Source organism: Rosa rugosa, chromosome 1, assembly GCF_958449725.1.
Source record: "Rosa rugosa chromosome 1, drRosRugo1.1, whole genome shotgun sequence".
Taxonomy (NCBI): Eukaryota; Viridiplantae; Streptophyta; class Magnoliopsida; order Rosales; family Rosaceae; genus Rosa; species Rosa rugosa.
This window is the reverse complement of record NC_084820.1, coordinates 15226965-15248232: the sequence shown is the minus strand read 5'-3', so window position 1 is coordinate 15248232 and position 21268 is coordinate 15226965. Positions and strand designations below refer to the sequence as shown.

At 40.8% G+C, this 21268-nt stretch overlaps 1 protein-coding gene and 1 long non-coding RNA gene across 2 annotated transcripts; both read right to left on the bottom strand.

Moving 5' to 3' along the window:
• Nucleotides 1-303: 303 nt before the first annotated feature.
• Nucleotides 304-3879, bottom strand: LOC133711187 (uncharacterized). Its single transcript, XM_062137366.1, has 4 exons — nucleotides 2697-3879; nucleotides 1697-1912; nucleotides 1423-1473; nucleotides 304-1265 (listed from the first exon to the last, which is right to left on the bottom strand). The coding sequence occupies exons 2-4, from the start codon at nucleotides 1908-1910 to the stop codon at nucleotides 304-306; spliced, it is 1227 nt and encodes a 408-aa protein (XP_061993350.1). The 5' UTR covers nucleotides 1911-1912; nucleotides 2697-3879.
• A 4533-nt stretch (nucleotides 3880-8412) lies between these two features.
• LOC133720497 (uncharacterized) lies at nucleotides 8413-11594 on the bottom strand. Its single transcript, XR_009851898.1, has 10 exons — nucleotides 11439-11594; nucleotides 11198-11340; nucleotides 10897-11061; nucleotides 10742-10810; nucleotides 10537-10598; nucleotides 10327-10385; nucleotides 9585-9760; nucleotides 9049-9225; nucleotides 8842-8911; nucleotides 8413-8604 (listed from the first exon to the last, which is right to left on the bottom strand). It is a non-coding gene; the product is annotated as an uncharacterized LOC133720497 (long non-coding RNA).
• Between the last annotated feature and the right edge of the window lie 9674 nt (nucleotides 11595-21268).

The following is a 21268-nucleotide window of genomic DNA, read 5'->3' as shown; positions in this document are numbered from 1 at the left end:
ATTTTCAAAATATCTCAATATTTCTGGCCATTTAACATTGCAAGTAAAAGTTATAAATAGATCTGGATTGCCATATTGTCTACAAATTGCCATTGCATCTTGATAATTGTTGATCATGTATCTAGGGCTTCCAGTGTGAGAGCTTGGTAAAAAAACTTTTTGTCCTAAATTACGACCTTCATTGATTCCAGCTGAAGATGCAGTACAAATGTCTTTGTAAGCTTCGCTTCTTAAATCTCTTTGATTTTTTCTAATGTAGTCCAAACGATGTTCTTCAATAGTTGCATAAGAGTCAACTAAAAATTACTGAAACAGTCGTCCACCTTTTAATAAAGTGTTTGTTTTGTTATTTCTATCTTGAATCTGATATGCAATAAAACTTCGCATTGATATCTTATCTCTTTTCTTTTCACGATTTGTTGCAGTTGCTTGCATTCGTAGATCAGGTTTATATCCATCTTCACCATATGGAAAAAGAATTGGGTATTGTAATGACATGTACTTTGGATGTATTTTGAAAATCCGCTTTAAATGTCCGTCGTTTGATTGAATGACTATATCTTTATTTGAATTGAATTCTCCAATATCACCAACGATTAAACCGCTAATTTCCTCACTTGTTGGTTCCTCATATTGTTTACTATCAGTTAGTTGGCGACTAAGCATAGTCATATTGAATGAAGGCAAAGAATTATCTTCAAATTTATCTCTGATCATTCGATAAGTTTTAACCAACTCATTAATTTCATCAAACATCTTAATCAATCCTTGTACAATATCTGGTTTTATTTTTTCATTGATATGAGAAGGATCAATAGCGTTAATACGATTTGCAACCTCATTTTTTGTATCATAGATGTATAATTGTGCATATTTAGGACATTCACCATCAGGAGGCAACATAGAACCCATTAAATGATGTACTTGACCATTTATTTTGAAGACATAAGGACCTGATCCAACGTTTACACCATGATCAATTGTTGCTCCCATTGATGTAAAAGAGAACATTGAATTGTAAACTCTAATATTATCTCTGAAAAGCCTGCTTTCTGGACCATTTTCTGGATTCAATAGATGTTCAAGAAATGCCGGTATTGGGTTTGATTGCTGAACTTTGATTTCTCCTTTCTTACAACAATTTGTATAGATGATGGGTGCATTTTTGGACTTTTGTTTGTTTGCTTCTTTCAACCAAAAACGTGCGCCACAATGATTACATGCAAAAACATTGTCACCAAAATCCTCATACTTCGTAGTCATTCCTGCAATTGTAACCATAAAGATAAAAGAGATAAAAGAGTTAGTTCTAAGTATCAGATCGACCAAATTGAACAAATGAAGGTCAGAATCATGTTGTTCATTGGAATTAAATGTTCTGTGAATATAAAACAGTAGAACTTGAAATAGAAAACTTAAAACCTTGTCTACTCTTTTGATATAACCCCTGACCAAAAAAAGATGAACCTCCAACTGCATGTAAAATTTAAAAATTGTTACTCACAGTATTAATTAATATAATAATTTTGCATACATGCAGTGCATAGAAAAAATTTGACACTGATTTCATGAACATCTATAATGTGAAAGATACTACTTCTTAAATGTTGTGATAATATAAAACAACAGATCAAGCTCTTATGTATATTGTCTATTAATTTTCTTTTGCAAATATTGAGTAACTGCTTGGAATTACCTATTGTACTTTCAGTCTCATTGCATGAGTTTACACATATATCCCCTGGTCTTGATGAGCTTTCGGCCAGACTCTCAGCATGATATAAATTTGCCGAGCTGGGATCTCCATCTAAGAGCCTTCTTTTTCTTGTTGTGCTGCTCTTGGATAAATTTACTGAGCTGTGATCTTCTAAGAGGCTTCTTTTCCTTGTTGTCCTGCTCTTGGGAGGCATAACTGCGTTTAAAAATATGTTTTATCAACACAGTTTTATTTAAAAAGAGAAGCAAATTGAAAATGTTTTTTTTTTTAAATTTATTTGCTTGAATGTAATATACACGGTATTCATATGTATCCATCAGGAAAAAAAAAAAACTTTTTTTTTCTACATAACATTAAACACGTGTGTAATGAAAATTGTAGTATCGCTGACATTATTTCTACATACAGCAAAAAGCAATTAAACTGAAAAACGGAACTCAACAAACAAAGCATAAATAGTTCCAAATAAATAATTTGCTAAATATAAATATACGAAATTTGCTCGGGGGTTTTACTGTACTAAGAATATAATTTGATGTTATCATGGCTATACATACCATAAACTCAATACAGAAGCAATCTAATTTTTTTAGAATTTATACCTGAGTAAGAATAAGCAAGCAAGATGATACTGAGCAATAGACAAAGGAACAGTTGCAGAAAGATAGTACCAAAATTCTTTTGCATAAAATCTTCAGAAATCAAATAAAACAACTATGAAACACTAAAATTAATTGTAAAGTTACTAACAATAACTTTAATACAAAGTTTCTGCGAGCCAAAATAAATAAATAAATAAATAACTGTAACCTATACCAAGCTCATCTTTGGTTCGATCGAAGCACATAGAGAAAAGCCTTACCTACATGCCTTGATTGAGCCAAAGAAGTTTGTATCAATCACTCTATTCTCAGACCTTGATTTCCCTATTTTTAAACTCTACACTCCCTCCTTTAATATATAGTGTAATTTCACATACCTGCACTCTATATGTTTAGATTCCTTGCGCAACGTCCTCCACAATTAATAACAGCCTGTTTGATAAGGCAGCGATTAAAAATCAAGTTCCACGTGAAAAAAGATAGAAAAGAAACTGAATGTGATTACCTAAAACAACATTGAAATGATACATAGAAATGATGAATAACATTTAGACACTGAAATGAAATGTTACATAGGAAGCAGGTACACACTGAATTTGAGACGAAATCCAAATCAAACATATACCTCTTCTTCTGTTGAAAGCTTCCTCGCACACTCAATCAAAATAAAAGCCAAAAACATTTGACATTGTCAACTTACCAAAAGAGGAATTGTTTTTTTTTTTTTAATGAACTGTGTCGATTTAAAACAACGTTGGAAGTCAAATTAAACAAACACTGATAACACTGTGTCACTCATCTACAAACAAACATCGATAAAATGCAAATCTTTTACCGTCCAGAAATACAGTGAATTACAGCTAAAATTTGACTGCATAATCCAGTGATTTTTTTTTTCTTTCAGCCCATGGATTTTCATACAAAATGAAGAAACAATTAAGAAGTTCCTTATGTACTTACCAATATCAATACTAAAGAAATTAAACCATAGTCAATCAAACTAAATAGAAGAAGCCAACTCTCAGACCAGCAACATGAAACATGAACAACGCCCCAGGTCAAAATGAAGAAGGGGAAAATAAACCCCATGATGCCAACAAAAATTGAAAAATTTTATGTGATAAAAAGAATAAACTCCAGAATCTGAAGTCTTGTTGTTGAAACCGAGGGTGTGAAAATAAAAAGAGAAACCCCACTTCAGATTTCAGATCAGTTTCACTATAGAAAAAAACCATCTATGATGTTGCCCCTGTATTCTTATTGATTCTACTAAACTGAACCGTCACCAAGTTTTCATAATGCTCAACGTTTATAATCTAAAACTTTGCTTGAAAATTTGAGAAAGTATAAATTTGAAGAACTCAAAACAATCTATGAACTAAACTATACATCCATAGAAACTAAGTGCCTAAAGTTTACATCAATCTGAAAAAAAAATTAAAAAAAAAACATTGGAAGACAATTAGTTTTACTGGAAGATAATTGAATTATTGAAATTAAGAGTACAAAGTAGATGCTATAGATCAGTAGTGAAAAATCTGAAATTGTGACAGATCAAAAGCATACGTGGAAGTTGTTGTAATTAACCACCTAGATGTGAAATTGCAGAGAAAACAGTATCTGTAGAAGATAAAAACTGATATCAGTTCAAAATTGAGAACAATAGATAATCTAATAGAAGCCGTAATACATAAAAATTAATAGAATAATAGGGAAAACAGAGTTTTATTAGAAATCAAGTTTCTTCGGTTGATTTCTACTGTAACTCTATTTTGTCAGATTAATAACAAAATTTCAGTTTCCCAATTCTTAAAAAACAAAAACAAATACTATCATAAGGAACAAAGTTTTCGAGATCAGAAAGAATAAGAAGTTGTAAACATATGGTTTACAGAGATGAAAAAATTGATCGATCTGGGTAGAAAGATAAAGGTAGATAACATGGTAAATGAAATCAACTGACTTTATGAAAGCTAAATTTTACCAAGATTCTGCTGATGTTGATTGCGATGGATAAGCCTGATATCAGCGAACAGTGGGTGTTGACCTTGATGGAGGTCGAGGCCGGGATCGGAATCGAGACCGTGAAGCAGTGGCTGACGATTGAGGGCGAGGGACTTTCTTCGAATCGCGGCGGCCCGTGCGGACGGATGGAGGTCTTCTCTCTCTCTCTCTCTCTCTCTCTCTCTCTCTCTCTCTCTCTCTCTCTCTCTCTCTCTCTCTCTCTCTCTCTCTCTCTCTCTCTCTCTCTCTCTCTCTCTCTCTCTCTCTCTCTCTCTCTCTCTCTCTCTCTCTCTCTCTCTCTCTCTCTCTCTCTAGTATGCTTCTATCACACCGATCTCTCTCTGGAACTTCTGTCTGGATTTGTTCTCTATCTGCAGATCTAGGGTATTGGGAGACAGAAGCGTGGAAAAAGATCGGGCTAGGGTGAATGGCCGATTGTAATTAAAAGGAAAAGGAGGACAAAATCGTCTTTTCACCATCGGCTCGGCTGGAGCCGGTACTGTTACTAAGCCGATGATGAACAGTGAATCCCGCACCCTCCTTTAATATATAGTACTAGAAATGTTTCCCGCGCGTTGCTGCGGGGCAGAATTGTTACGCGATGATTACTTAGTTGCAGATTTTGTAAGTGAGTATGGTTTGATTAACAAAAATGAATAAGATCTTTAACTGAAGCAAGGCATATGTAAAATAAAGTGATCCAAAAATTTTCATGTTGAGAATTCTATTCTAGTTTATTGCAGCATCAGATGATGTAATAGAAATTGTAAGCCAGTACAGGATTTTCTAAGTGTTTCAACAATTTATATCGAGTTTTTTCCTAAGATTATATCGAGTTCTAACTTCAAAGCTTTATCCCATGGACAGTTCCTAAGTTTGAATTACCTGAAAATGAATAGAGAAAGGAATTAACATAAAAGGGTGCAGGTATATGTCAAAGAGGAATAGATGGAAGATCAAGGGTTGACAGATCAAGGGCAGTAAATCTAGTAACAGCATCAGAGCTGCAAAAAAGGATAAATTAATTCTGATCTCAGTACAGAAGTAAACAAAATTGATGAAGAAGAACCCAAAGAAAATGAAAAGGGAAAAGTTAAAGAAACTTGAGGTGCAGCTTATAATGACAGAGTAAAGACTAACTTAAAATTCTAACCAGAAAAAAAAAAAAAAAAAAAAAAAGGAGGAAACCAAAATAGCAAAAACCCATCGCACAACAACACTATCAAACAATGGCAAACTGTGATTGAGACAAACCGAAGGGCAAAAACAGAGAACTATCTCCAACTTACCAGGTAAAAAAAAAAAAAAGCTACACAATGTTTCAAAACAGGATAACACCTTTGAAAATAGGTGACAAATAGGTGCAGTCTCAATCTTCGTCACAATCAAATTATTTTGTGATGTACCACTTTTGGTACTATTTTGATATATCCCAACACACGAAATTCACCTTTCCAATATACTACACCATTGCATTCTTTAACCATGTTTCAAAAAGCAAAAGTACAAAATATCAAAATATTGGTTTCCTATTTGTTAAGAAACTAAAATGGAAACATCAAATGACTTTCTCTTGCTGAACTCCTGCCAAAATTTTCTTCTCAGAAATACATACCACTACTGTAAACCTCAAACCATAACTTCAAACCATTGACAACAAAACCATAAAAAACATAAAACCTCAATATTCCAATTTCTCAAATCTTAGTTAAAACTGTAATTGATTATATCGTCTTATAGAACTTGATCAGTGACATAACGTTAAAAGCCACCACACTAATTTAAAAATAAATATAAAGACAAAATTCTTTTTGCTACCAAATACCAATGTTCTGAACTCAAACAACCAAAAGTACAGAGCAATCAATCAAGAACTTAAAATAAAAACAAAGGCTAATACCTGATCAGCTTCACGCTAGATACAGCAAGATCCAATCGAGGAAGCAAAAACAGGCAGATACTCCAGTCCACAATACTGACAACTGCAAAACGCAACCAAATACTGAGATTTCCAAAACTAAGTCAAAGAAAAGACCCAGTAAAAACCAAAGCACACCAAAACCAAGCCCTTATTCTCATTTTCCACAATCGAGGATCAAACAGACCAAACCCAAAATTTCACCAAGAAACAGAACAATCGAAAACCCAAATATAAAACCAAAATATAGTTTGTTCGCTCTCATATCATAAAACATACATAATAGTTAAGTGAATTTACTCATATTTTATAATTTTACTGAAATATGAATGAATTATGTCTTTTCTGTCATCAAACTTGAGCTGTTACATCACCTGTAGTTCCACCAGTATAAAAGACGAATATCCTACGAAATAGTGAAGATGGATGTCGATCGAGGCTCCGCGAAAAAGCTAAAATTCTATCTGAGAGTTTGATGGCTGCGAAACCAAATGTGACTTTAGTAAATTTCCATGCTTATAGCAATTACCAAAGTTGCAGAATAGCCTATAGATATGGAAAGAATGTTGGAGATAATGTTTCAAAACAGGGTACTTCAATCAATGTGAACATGTCTATAGACTTTACTAATGTTTTAAAACAGGATAACGTGATCAATGTGAATATATCTATAATTTTGACCAAACAGGTGTTTTTGAATATCAACATGTCTATAAAATTGAACAGGCTAGCTTGTTAATTGATTAAAATTAAAATCAACTGTCAAATAGAATTCAAAGAGAGTTAATTGATTTCCAAACCAGACATCAATATGAATTCGTCACACTTGTAAATATTGAATGATTACCAGATTTATGTGCTGCAGGTTTTATTCTATTTTAATTGTTCTACATAAATTGGTTATTATAGATGGGATTTTTACCACAAAAGCAGTTAGATCATGATTACAACTTAGTATTAGTTAATATTCATTGACATGATGATTTTCAAATAGGGAAAATATCATATAAATTGATTTAATGATCAAAAACTAAAATATGAGTTCATAACTTGTATAAGTGATTAAATGTAGAATGAATGCATTATTTTATATGTTCTGATTGCAGCAACTAAGACAATGAAGCAACACAAATGGCTTGTTTCAATTAAGCTTCTGTCTCATATTAAATTTTTTTCCCACAAAATAAGAAAAGTAAAGTATGTATTCGTATAACTGCACATTATGACTCCAAAGCCATGAAAATTTCAAATGGAAACTGAAAGAAAATTAACAAAGAAAAAGTATGAAGTCTTAAAGAACAGATATTTAGAGAGAGAGGATTTTATGAATGAAAATCAGGCTATGATACATAGAGAAAAATGAGTGAGCTACAGTCCTTAATGTGGTAGCACTATGATCCTATTCAGCTCAATTACATCATTCGATCACTACAAAAGCAAATGAAGTTTTGAAAAAAAAAAAAAAAAACTGATTCTCCTACTTGAACCTTCAAAAGTTGAACCAAGTTGATATATTAGTTAAGTTATCATTATAAGCTGAATGACAAATACACATCAATTCCAGTAACTCAAAGTATTCCTTGAGTAACTGTTGCATTCAAAATCTCTATCCATAGATAAATGTACAGCAATCCATAAATCAAACAAAATAAGGACTTCATGACCAACATTCAAACTCACATCAGAGGAGATACAATAAGTATACATAGAACTTCTGAAACAGGAAGAACAAATAGATATCAGAACTGTAACAGTAATTATTGTAAGTAAATTTACACTTCTTTGCTTTGTTACTTAAGGCAATCAATTGCCATGTAACATAAAAATGCAGAATGATTAAGCATAGGAACCAACAATATGAAAACAACCAACAATATGATAACTGCTGAATACTCAAACACAAATTGATCTAAACACACCAAGTTTTACTTTCGATCAGACAAATAACTCAAATGGGCACTTCTACATTTGTTTGAACTTTTATAAATGTATGCACTGAACTTTCATGGATTGAATTGAAATAAATGCACCAAGATGAATTTTTGACCAGGTTTTTCAATTTCGAAACAAATGACATGAACATGAACAGCCTAAGGGAGAGTACTGAATTTAGTCAATTTACCTGGGCAGTACATTTGATGACTGTCATAAAAACTTGAATTGAGCTGCATCATAATCAATTCAACTGAAGTTAGAAAAAGATTCCATACAAACCATTATTATGATCAGTGACATACTAAATTTTCATGTATTTGTTACAAAACAATGAAAAGTATTTTCTCTAACAACATAGCTTTACTCTCATTGATCGATCTATATTCTTCGGATTTTCATACCTCTGCACTATATTTCCTGCATGCTCACTAATAAAAAAAAGAACATGTAACTGCATCATGATGTTGAGCATACAATTGATAAAGCATCAGCTAGAGAATATGGGTTAGGCCCTGATTTACTTATTCCCTTAAAAAAATTCCAATTGCCTTGCCGCCAATTCATACAATGAAGCAAAAATTACCATAGAAATCCTGCAAATGTTTTTCTAAAAGCCTAAAACATGATTATTACCAACAGAAACTAAAATATTCAAGAGAGTATACCATATATTAGCTGCTAATCATTCTAACAGTGATTGAGGGCTGGTCTGCTTGTAAAATATCCATAATTCCACTGTAAATTAAGATTGCAAAATGTATGTTAGCAACTGATCTGAAATAGAAATAAAAAGTTCCATCATTTTGCTCAAGGAGATTAACCAAAAAGAAAATAACACATATTGTCAAGATCCAAAGTTTGTTTTATTTCACCCTCAGGCCAACTGTAGACATGAAGATGCCTCCCATAGAGACCATCAGAGACATGCTGAAGGTTGAAACCTTTGGTGAAAGCAGCGGGGCACCCATGATGTGCTTATCATTGTCTTGTGCCGCCGTTGGTACCAGAAATCATAACCAAAAAGTGAAGTGTGCCCTGGTTTGTCCCATCTGATAAATAATAGGATAGCTAGAAGTCAGATACTTAGATGTGTTTGATCTACGGTCTACCATGCAAGTGAACAATGAGTAATCATATATCTTACATGTTGGTGCTAGTTTATTGTAAAAGATATTTGCAAACCACACATACATATTGATTTCTGTAAGCATCATTAATCCAAATGACTACCAGATGAGTACAAACATTGCAGAGACTCTCTAGGAGTGATCATATCTCAAGTAACATGTTGGTTTTAGTTTATTTGTATTAAATACATATATATATAGTTTATTTGTATTACATACATATATACATATTGATTTTTGTGTCTTAAATCAAACTTATGCAAAGGAACAGAGAGCTGTACCTTCCCTTGACATTAAACTCTGAGTCACGGAGAAGAAATCACCAGATGCAAGGCAGTGAGATGTGTGTGGGTATGCCAATCCAGTCTTCTGTACGATGTCTTCAGGGTCAACAACTTTATGCAGAAAGGGAGCTTTTGGATCTGTTTTTGTGTCTATCACAAATATGCGACCTGATCTGGAAGATAAGAACGCTTAATAAGATATATATATATATATATCATACAGTGGAATCCTTCTATTGAATGAACAGTAAATTTTTCCTAAACCCAATGCATAGACTCATGGTTGAAAAAAAATATATTGTTGACTTCACGTGGCATAACTTCTTTCCAGTAGGCTTCATAATGCTTAATTTATAATTTAAAACCATGCAGATCACATACATATGGGATCAATATGAATGTAAGCTCAACGAATTAACATTTTGGGCTTCACCTAATCAATCATGTTTTAATTCAAGTCAACTAAGATTCCAGCTTTTTTTTTTTTTTTCATCTTCTAATTTTTAATCATAATATCTTGCATCAGAAAAACCTACATCTAAAGCGAGCTTCTCCAACTCCTCCCCTGCATTCACAGAAATTTATTAATCTAAGTACCTTTTATCAACTCAACTACTGATTAAACCAAGCCTAAATGCCTTGAACAAAGAGAGCTTCAACTAACAGAAACAATTTCAGATGCAGATACCAAAATTTCTGGTAAAAGCATGATGCTAGAAGCAAACCAAGGAAAACGCACCTGTCAAAAATTCTCTGATTGATCTCCTTAAGTAATTATAATCCTCTCCAAGGCCAAAACTGGAAGCCACAGGGACAACAATATTGTCAATCATCATTTCCTAGTGATAGGAGAAACATTCAGCACGTCTAAACTGTCAATACAATATATATGATAAAACTTTTATTAAGTATTAAAACGCAAAGGATTAATTTATCAAGTTAAAAGTACCTGAAATGAGGCAGTTACTGGGTTGGTACTCTTGTTAAGATCAAGGATGGACACTCTTGAGCCTATAAAGTCAAAGATGAATTAGATATCGTAAACAACCTAGAACTTCAATGCCATTGGAGTGAGAAAGGGAGAGAATAAAAGCTGCATTCAAAATCCTGAATTAGGTTCCAAACTATAGTAGTTGATCCACCATTAAATTTACCAGTGCTCACTCAATGTTCATGTAGCAGGCTTTGGACTTCAACTTGTGCCGGAAAGAAGCAACTGATAACTGCTCTTTTGAAAAATCCACACCGATCAAAAATAGCTTCAGATGGAGACCATCAGACACAGAATTGTGAGGAGAAAAATCAATACCTCAGTAGAAGTACCATTGGAAATATCTTGAGTGGCATCAATGTCAGGAATATCTTGAGTAACTCCAATTTCAAGTTCTTCATCTTGTTCCAAATCTTCTTCACGCATCAGCTGCCTGCACCACTCACTCATCTCTTTCAGGCGACCCTTCATCCTTTTCAGCGTCTGCAGATTCCCATTTCAACAACCCAGAAAAATAAAGAAAGAAGCTTTAATTTCATAAACCCAAGAATGTGAAGAAAGGTCTTAGAAAACTGAGAGAGGCATTGCGACAAACACATGGGGTGCGAAAAAATCAAACCTTGGAAATGGGAGTGGGAGTGGGAGTGTCGGTGTCTTTCTTTCTACTCGCTCTTCCTAAACCATGCACATGCACTCTCCCCTCTCTTTCGGTCTCCAGCGATCACACACCAAAACTGAGAGAGACTAATTGAGAAGCAAACTCTAAACACGAAGACTCAGATGTAAGGAGTCAAATTTAAAGTAAGCTAAAGCTGGGAATCCAGATGAAAAATTTGGTTACTTGCAATTGGAAAACTGACCTGATAAAGAATACTCTTCGCTGCTTGATAAATATCCTCCGGTGATCAAAATCCAACCCTTTTCTCTCTCTCACTCGAAGTCTCGATCGTTCTTGATTTCTCTCTGGATTGTTCTCTCTCTTCGTGGAGCAAGGAAACAGAGCCACGCGGAATAAGAAGAGTGTAGAAGGATGGCAGACTGTAATTGAGAGTAAAACAAAGGGCAAAACCGTAACTCCATCTCAGGCCCTTATGAACAGTGGGTTCAGCTTTAGATGTATGTATAATGTATAATAATAATAATAATATATATATATATATATATATATGTTCTCTTTCCTTTTTTCGTTGATACAAGGTCAGTGTAGCCTCCCTAACATCCCAAGTGTTTGAGCCCAAAAGTAATTTTGGCAATATCCTTTAGTGGATCTAGCACAGCGGGCCGATACCTGCGGCCCAAAAATAAGCCTACCAGGGTTTGGGTTATAGCTTCGCCCATTCCGGAATCCATAGGGAAAACGAAACCTTATTGGAATCAAGTAGCAGAGATTGACTAGGAAACTTCAATCAATAGTCCTTCTACAACAAGGAGCAGTCAAAACCCTAGGTATATATACCAGGTTTCAAGGAAGAATTAAGGACCTCTCTCATATCAATCAATCCTAGCGATTACAAAGCCTCCCCGGAGCAAACCTTCAACCTTGTTGAAACCCGGTGACCGTGCGCCAGTCCTAGTCTCTCCAAGAGCCGACTGTCAGCATCACCAGACCAACCCGGCGACCGTACTTCCAGTCCCAGTCTCCCAGCGAGCCGACTGCGAGCGCAACCGCCACCGTTACTGCCAGCGAAGCAAGGGTAACGCCCTCGCAACCCAGCGAAGCTAAAGTCACGCTTTAGCGCAACCCGTGCTTTCTCCCAACTTCCCAGTGATTGCTCTGCTTAGTCTACAACACTAAGTATCGATTCGGTGAACGCAAGAGACCACAACCAAAGTCCTTATCCGTAAGGCAAAAGTCCTTTTCCGAAAGGCTAGAGAAGAACCCTGTGACGAGGTTGGTGCTCTCCTCGTCCACAGCGCTTGAAGAAGAAGTCAGGTCAAGGGACTACCCCAACGACTGCACCCCGCGGTGCTGGCACGCCTGCGCAATCACTCGCTCAAAAGAGACAGTTTGCAAGCCAACTGGTTTTGGAGCCAAACATTTTGGCACGCCCGGTGGGATCCAACTAAGTGTCTCTTCGTGAACGTTAGCCATTGGGAAGTCAAGCGAAAACCCTTACAAAAAGGGCTACGCTAACTGCTCAAAACACAAGACCTCCAGTTACAAACCGCATCCTCGCGCGGATTGTCGTGGTCTGTCAGAAGAACAAGTGATTCAAAGATTCTCCCTTCATCCCCAATTCTCCGATATGTCAACTGAACAGGGAGAGAGTCACTCGACCGCTACTGAGGGTCAGACTGTCATCACTAATCAGTCCAGTGAGCCTGTCGCTACTCCTGTCTCCAATACGGTGGGGAGTGAAGAATCAGAGGATTTCGTCGAGAAGCCTATTCCAGAGGGAGCGACCGTCGAGGTTGCATGCGCGATCATCTCAGAAAACATTGAAAACCATCGCAAGAAGATGGCTGCTGATCTGAAAAGGGAGAACGCGAAAACAGATAGAATCTTACTCGAAATAAACCAGCGTATTTCCCAACAAGCTATGGAAACTGAGCAACTGATGTCGCAAACTGAGAATGCATTGAAAGCTCAAGCTATAAGCATCGCAGATGCCCAGAGTCAGCAGCAGAAAAAGATCATTGATGCTCTGGCGAATCATACCAAGCAAACAGCATTAGATATGGCAGGTCTTCGCAAAGATGGAGCAACTCTCGCAACCGAGGTGGCCATGCAAAGAGCTGAGTTGAACCAAGCTAAAGAAGTGTTGAATAAGACGTTAGGAGATCCTAACGCTATCCTTGGTTCCCTGGGCCAACCATCTGGTTCGGGTAAATATGTGCCGCCAAATCAGCGAGAAAAGGGTAGCAGCAGTACCGCTACACCTGCCGCTACACCTGCCGCGACCGCTGCTACCACGCAAGTGAGAGATAAGGAACGAGCTCTGGTTATTGGCGGCAGCAAGGAAAAAACCACACCGTCAGTTAGACAGACCGCCAGACAGAAGCAGCAGGCATCGAAAAATGCTGACACTTCGTCCGACCCCGCTGTGTTCATTCAGTACGACAGCGATGGGGCAGAGAATGTATACCAAGAGCTGCCAGGAAGCTATTATGGGATTGACCAGGCTGGTAACCCGATCAAGATAACAGCTTTGGCAAAAGAGATGCCTATGCCAGCAGTGACTCTTCAACAACCAGCTGCAACCCGCGTTGTGCAGATAGGAGAAGGGACAGCGACTGTAAACCAAGCAATACCTGCGCAGCCTGTTCGCCATACAATGGCAATACCACCTCCTCCTCCTCCGGGTCCAGAATATGTGAGACGAGATGAGGTAGAGGAGATGATCAGACAGGCTAACCCTAGGGCCCAGATGGATGGGGTCTATGAAGGACCTTTCCCACCGCACATAATGCTCGCGCCTTTCCCCAGGGGTTATAAAAACATCATATTTGCTACCTTTTCAGGGGAGGATACCGAGAATGCGGCAACTCATCTGGCCAGGTTCAGGGTACAATGCGGCCAGTACCAGAATGATGACATCCTCAAGTGCAGGATCTTTGGTACTTCTCTATCAGGGGCTGCCTTTAGGTGGTTCTCCAAACTGCGACCAGGAACTGTGGCAGATTGGCCTGCAATGGAAAAGCTCTTCCGAGAGACTTTTGGGGCCACAGAGCCTGAGGTAGACTTGGCTTCTCTCACCGAGATGGCCCAACAGCCCACGGAGTCCGCTGTGGCCTACCTTCAGCGCTTCCAGATTCAGAAGGCCAAACTGAATGTGATCCTGCCGAAGAAAGAGTTGATCAAGTTGGCGATCAAAGGCTTAGAGCTGCGCCAGCGAAAGAAGCAGCATGGAAGCATGATTCAGTCAATGGGAGAGCTCATCACAGAGGTGGGGAGCTTCGAACATCTCCTCAGAGAAACTGATGCCAGGAAGAATGCGTCCAGAGGGACGTATGTACCAGGGAAAAATCGCACCATAGCGGCCCTGAGCTACCAGCCGGCTACGTATGATCCTTACTATAACTATCATAGTGAGGATTTGGTTCAGGAGGACGATGAGGAAGATGAGAGCGACATCGCTGCTTATGAACTGACAGGGAGAAAGAACCCAGCCTTGAAGCAACTGAAAATCTCCAAGGAACCTGTCAAGCTCAAATCGATGGCCTTCACTAAACCTGAGTTCGCGGCGTATACATATGATGCCAACAAGGCACACGAGATTCTAGATGATATGATCGCCGCGAAGATGGTAAAGACCAACTTTGGACCTTTCCCTCGACCAGATCAGCTGAAAGGAAAGAAGTATTGTAAATTCCATAACTTGTGGAACCATAATACAGCTGACTGTGTGAAGCTCAAGGACCAGATTCAGGTATGGCTCAATAACGGTAGTCTTCAAGTAGAGGCTCCAGTAACTGCAGCAGCGCTTGTTGACCTAAACCCTTTTCCTGATACTGGGATCAACATGGTCGATGTGAACTGGACCAAGCAGAACCAGTGGAAACCAACCCTGGATTTGAGTACAAAGGGGCGAGAAGGAGAGCTGAACGAGGCCACTGCCCAGAAGAAGGCTAAACCATTTGGTCAAGCCTCACCCGTAGTGTTATGCTCGCGGTGCAAGGAAGAGTGTGGCATCTAAGTGTCGCACGAAGAGGTCGAGCAGACATTTCATTTTGGCTCTCTCCCGCCCATCAAGTGGGCTTCGCCATCGCGAAACTATCAACCTTCCAGCCCGAGAGAAAGGGAGGAAATGGGGTCACCTACAAAGGACTCCAATCTGTTTAAGAAGCTGAGGGCAACTACGGTTGATCAGCAGACAGAGGCGAAGGTTGCAAACAAGCACAAAGACATTCTGACAAAACCCTACATCCCACCTGCTTCAACCGCTACCATCAAGGAAGGGAAGTGGTACACCAGGGAGAAGGGGAAGGTAGTGGAGATAAGTCCTTCCAAAAAGCGAAAACTGCAGCGCAGGTTTGGGGAAGCCAAGCGCGCGCTCGAGGCCTTAGACCAGGGCCTGATCAAACCTTCACAATTGGTCAAATCGCCTGAGCAGTATCAGAGGGAGATGGAAGCACTTGCTGCCAAGCCATTAGTGGCCCCTCGTAGTTTGCGAAAGCAAGCGAGCTCAGCAATAGGGATTTCTGAGCCCAGTGTTTTTTGCAGAATTACCAAGGAGAGAACACTTCCGCCAGCCAGAAAGGAGAGCTCGCCGTCCAGGCGACCGCACGTCAGGCGCCGTGTGTTTCGCGATGAACCGGAAGCCAAGTCCTCAGTTTTCGAGAGACTGGGGGGCAAGGATAGGACTACCGACACTTTACAGTGGAGACCTTAAAAAGTCCAGAGTGTAGTAGTTGCCCCCCTAGAGGCAGATTCTGCTAGGGAACCAAAATCAGTTTCCCCTGAAAACGCTCCCGTGGTTCAGGAGCATGAGCAGTGTGAGATAAAGGGCCTCACTGAGGAATCCTTAGTAGACAGGTTGGCTAAACAGTTCAACACGGTTATCCCTGTCAACGAACCCAAGCTCAACCTGGAGGACGACATAGGTGAATTAGATACGTCCTGCAATATGGTTTATGTGCTCCCAGCGCGGTATGCAATACCGGTCGCGGCTCAGGAATGCGTAGAAACTGAGGAATGTAATACACAGCCCCTGCAGATCACGTCAGCGGTCCCAACACCGGTAGAAGAGATTGTCTGTCTGGAAACAGAGGACGCCACCAGTAAAGAATTCTTCATGAGCTTCACTAGGCCAACGCCTGCTATGGTCCAGCACATGAGACCTTTATACATCACGGCGGACGTTGGCGGTACCAAAGTTAGCAAGATCATGGTTGATACTGGAGCTGCGGTTAATGTCATTACTACTAGAACCATGCACTTGCTTGGAATCAAGAAGGAGAAGATCCAGTCAACGTCTCTCACTCTCAAGAACTTCGCGGGGACTGTAACAAAGACCTTGGGATTACTTTTCTTGCGTATCAAGGTAGGTCCAGCAGAGGGAGTTTATGCTTTCTTTGTGACAGATTGCTATGCGGCCTACAGCGCTATCCTGGGAAGGGACTGGATTCACCGGAGCTACTGTGTTCCGTCAACCCTCCATCAGGAACTTATTATGTGGAACAGGGAGACAGATAAAGCTGAGGTGATCAAAGCGGATCCTCGTCCATTCCCAGTATCCGCAAACTATGTAGATGCCAGGTACTATTTGGAGCCTATCGCTCCATTGCAAGTCAGTGGCCTCGATAACAAAGGCCGCCCCACAGGGGTGACGGCCTCTGAACTGGCACAGTGGGGGCTTACGCTCGCAAAAGAAGGCTTGGAAAGGCCTGGCCACGCTGTGCCTAAACCCTTAAACGATTAATGGATTACGACCTTCCAGAGGAAGGGATAGAGGCCCTCCACTCGCTGTACGAAAGATTATCATCATATCTAGTGGAAAAAGAGGCCTATGAGCGAATCGCGACTTTGGAAATCATTGAAGAAGAACTCTCTGATCAGGAACAAGAGGATGAGGTGGAGATTCAGCTCGCTCCGGCAGCGTTGGACGACACGCCTCCCAAAGTCAGAGACCTTACCGAGAAAGTCAATCTCGGGACAGCAGATGAGCCCATGGAAGTGGCTATCAGCGCTTACCTAGAGCCTAGCGAGAAGCAGAGGCTTATCGACTTATTGCTAGAATTCAAAGACTGCTTTGCGGAAAAGTACGAGGATATGCCCGGCCTGTCACCAGACTTGGTTTGCCACCAGCTACCAACACTCCCTGACAAGAGGCCTGTGAAACAAGAACCGCGAAGAATGAATTCAGAAACTCAAATCCTCGTCAAAGAGGAGGTTGAAAAAATGCATAAATCAGGCATTATCAGGGTGGCCAAATACAATCAGTGGCTATCTAACATAGTGCCTGTCCGCAAGAAGAATGGCAAGATGAGGGTCTGCGTAGACTATAGAGACCTTAATACTGCTACACCTAAGGATGTCTACCCCATGCCGGTCGCGGATATGTTGGTCGACGCCGTTGCGCGACATGAATTATTGTCCTTCATGGACGGCACTGCAGGATATCACCAGATCCCGGTTGCAGAAGAAGACAGACACAAAACCGCGTTCCGTTGCCCTGGGTTCGCAGGCGTTTTTGAATATGTGGTTATGCCTTTTGGACTGAAGAACGCTGGTGCGACTTATCAAAGGGCCATGAACCTAATCTTCCATGACATCCTTGGAAAGATATTGGAGGTTTACATTGATGACGTGGTTGTCAAATCTCAGAAGAGAGGGGATCACATCACCGATCTCAGGAAAGTATTCGAGCGCATGCGACAGCACAAGCTAAAAATGAATCCCGCTAAGTGCGTTTTTGGGGTTCAAGCAGGAGACTTTCTTGGGTTCATTGTCCATCAGAGGGGAATTGAGGTCCCTGAAGACAAAGCGAGCGCAGTCATCAACGCATCTCCGCCACGCACGAAGAAAGAGCTGCAGCGTTTGCTCGGTAAAATCAACTTTTTGAGACGCTTTATTTCTAACTCTGCAGGTAAGATCCAGCCTTTCTCTCCTCTGTTGAAGCTACAGGGCCAGAGCGAGTTCGTCTGGGAGCATAAACACCAAGAGGCTTTTGATAAAATCAAGGCCTACCTGGCGAGCCCACCAGTGCTCGTTCCTCCTAGGGCTGGATTCCCATTAAAACTATATATTTCTGCAGTTGAGGCCTCCATTGGCAGCCTGCTCGCCCAAGACGATGAGGGTGGTGTCGAACATGCCATATTCTATCTTAGTAGGACACTCACAGACTGCGAGACAAGGTACACTCCGATGGAAAAGCTGTGTCTCACATTGTACTTCTCAGCATGCAAGCTGCGCCACTACATGTTATCCTTTACCACTTGCATCATCGCTCAGACTGACTTGGTCAAGTACATGCTGTCGCGGCCTATTCTGAGAGGCCGCATTGGCAAATAGGTATTGGCTTTATCTGAATTCTCGCTACAGTACGTGCCACAAAAGGCAGTAAAAGGACAGGCTATCGCAGATTTCCTGGCACACCACCCTACCTTGGACATCCCCGTAGTGAAGGAGTTAGAGATAGCAGCTGTAACCATAACTCGGCCAGATTTAGCGCGCATCCCAGAATACGCTATCCGGTATCAAGTCACAGTCTCCTTGCAGCCCTGGATACTGTACTTTGATGGTTCAAGAACGGAAACGTTAGCAGGGGCAGGGATTGTTCTGGAGAATCCAGCAGGCGATCGTTTTTCTTATTCTTTCCAGTTGGAGTTCAAATGTACAAACAATCAAGCAGAGTATGAGGCCCTGATCATTGGCCTAGAGGTTCTGCTAGAGTTGGGAGTAAGGGACGTTCAGGTACACGGCGACTCTTTGCTTATAATCAATCAGCTCCAAGGAAAGTACAAGTGTGAAAGCCTTTTGCTTATACCTTATTTGCATCGCGCCATTGAGCTTCTGGATCAATTCGATGAGGCGGATTTGGAGCACATACCCCGTGAGCGCAACTTTGCGGCCAATGAGCTCGCTCAATTGGCTACAGGCATTACATTGAAGTATGGCGTTCGCGAGCGCATCCTGAAGGTTGAGCGCCGCACACTGCCTTCGTGGCTCGCGCGGCCTGACCCACCGGATGATCCAGTTGTCGCGGTTCTCGAGCCTATTGACGTCGATTGGCGCATTCCGCTGATTGACTACCTCAAGCACCCAGACCCTACAGCATACAGGAAGACTCGTTTTCTTTCCTTAAATTATTTCCTCAGAGGTGATGAGCTGCGACGTCGTGGGGAAGATGGCGTAGACTTTCGCTGTGTCTATGGCCGCGAAGCCAAGAGGCTGATGCGCGAAGCGCACACGGGAGTATGTGGCGCCCATCAAGCAGGCCCCAATATGCGTTGGCTTATCAGAAGACATGGGTATTATTGGCCCAGCATTTTGAAGGACTGTATCGCGTTCGCTAAAGGTTGCCAAGACTGTCAGGCGCATGGTCCAGTGCAGCACATTCCCAATATTCCCATGCAACCCATTATTAAACCTTGGCCTGCCCGAGGCTGGGCTTTGGACTTGATTGGGATGATTCACCCTCATTCCTCGCTCCAGCATAAGTTCATCATTGTAGCCACTGATTTCTTCACGAAATGGGTTGAGGCTGAACCTTTGAAAGAAGCTTCCGGCGCTACCATTCGCCAGTTTATCTTTCAGAATATTATTTGCAGGTTTGGCATTCCAGAAGTGTTGGTCTCAGACAGGGGGGCAGCATTTATGGGCGGCGAGGTAGAGAAACTTGTCAAGGACTTGGGCATCCAGTTCGTCCACAGCACACCATATTATGCCCAATCCAATGGTCAAGCAGAGGCCAGTAACAAGATTATTATCACCCTGCTCAAGAAGATGCTTGTTGAAAACCCTAGACAGTGGCACGATACGTTGTATGAGACCTTATGGGCTTATCGTACCTCCAAGAGGAATCCTACTGCTACGACCCCCTATGCACTAATGTTCGGTCATGATGCCATCTTACCGTTGGAGATCAACATCCAGTCTCTGCGCGTCCAAGATCAGCATCACTTGATCGGGGAAGATTATGTTCAGGCGATGTGGAAAGAACACGAAGATCTCAGCGAGCAACGCTTGGCAGCTTTGGACAACTTGGTTTTGGAAAAGCAACGGATTGCTCGCGCCTATGACAAGAGGACGCGTGGCCGTAGTTACAAAGAGGGTGACTTGGTTTGGAAGGCTGTTTTGCCTTTTGGCGAGAAGTTGACCGGTCGCGGTAAATGGACTCCGCGATGGGAAGGACCTTTCGTTGTTCATCGCATTCTGGAGCGCGGGGCCTTTCACCTCAAAGATTTGGATGACGACCTCCACCGCAATCCCATTAACGGGCGGTTCCTGAAGAAATATTACCCTAGTGTTTGGGAGTTTGAAGATCCACCAGATCAACCTTCTTCTCAGACAGGGGGGCAACCTTAGTCTCCCCAGGTTCGCTTCATCCATATTCAGGCCTTTTCTGTGGCCTTAGTATCCTGTACTTGCTTCACCTACGCATACTAGGGGGCAACACTCTGTACATTCAGGCCTTATCTGAGGCTTTATTTTCAGGCCTTATTTGAGGCTTTAGTTTCGGTCAACAATTTCAAATTTCTATTGTTGTCGATTTTTCTTTTCTTTGACATTATGGTGTTAAGAATGCATGTAATGGCCTATACCTGAGGCCTTATTTTATACGTTGATTTTGCAAAAAGTGTTAAAAACTTTCATTCATAAAGTGGCTTTGCGGCCAAAGAGCAGTACAAAGTGCAAATCAAAATAATTACATTTGCGGTTTACAAGGCCGGAAGTGGCTTAGAGTGAAAACCATAAAGTTACAGATCTACTAAGAGTTTCTGGATCTTGTGGCAGCGAAGGGGCTGTGCTCGGGCATTCATACTCTCCCTCTCTTCACCCACATGCCTTCTCTGATCTGAGTTGCAGCCGTTACCATCTGTACCGGAGAAAAAGGAAGGAAATTATCCATCGCAACCCTTTTGGTTGGATTACCCTCCGGGATGGAGATGGTCTTCACGGGGAGTGCGACTCACAACCACATCTACCTCCAGGGGAAAAACATAAGTCACGTAGTCAGACCCTGGAGGTAGACTACGGAGCAAGAACAGGCGACCCATATTGGTCTTCCGCCCTTCTTCCTCCTGC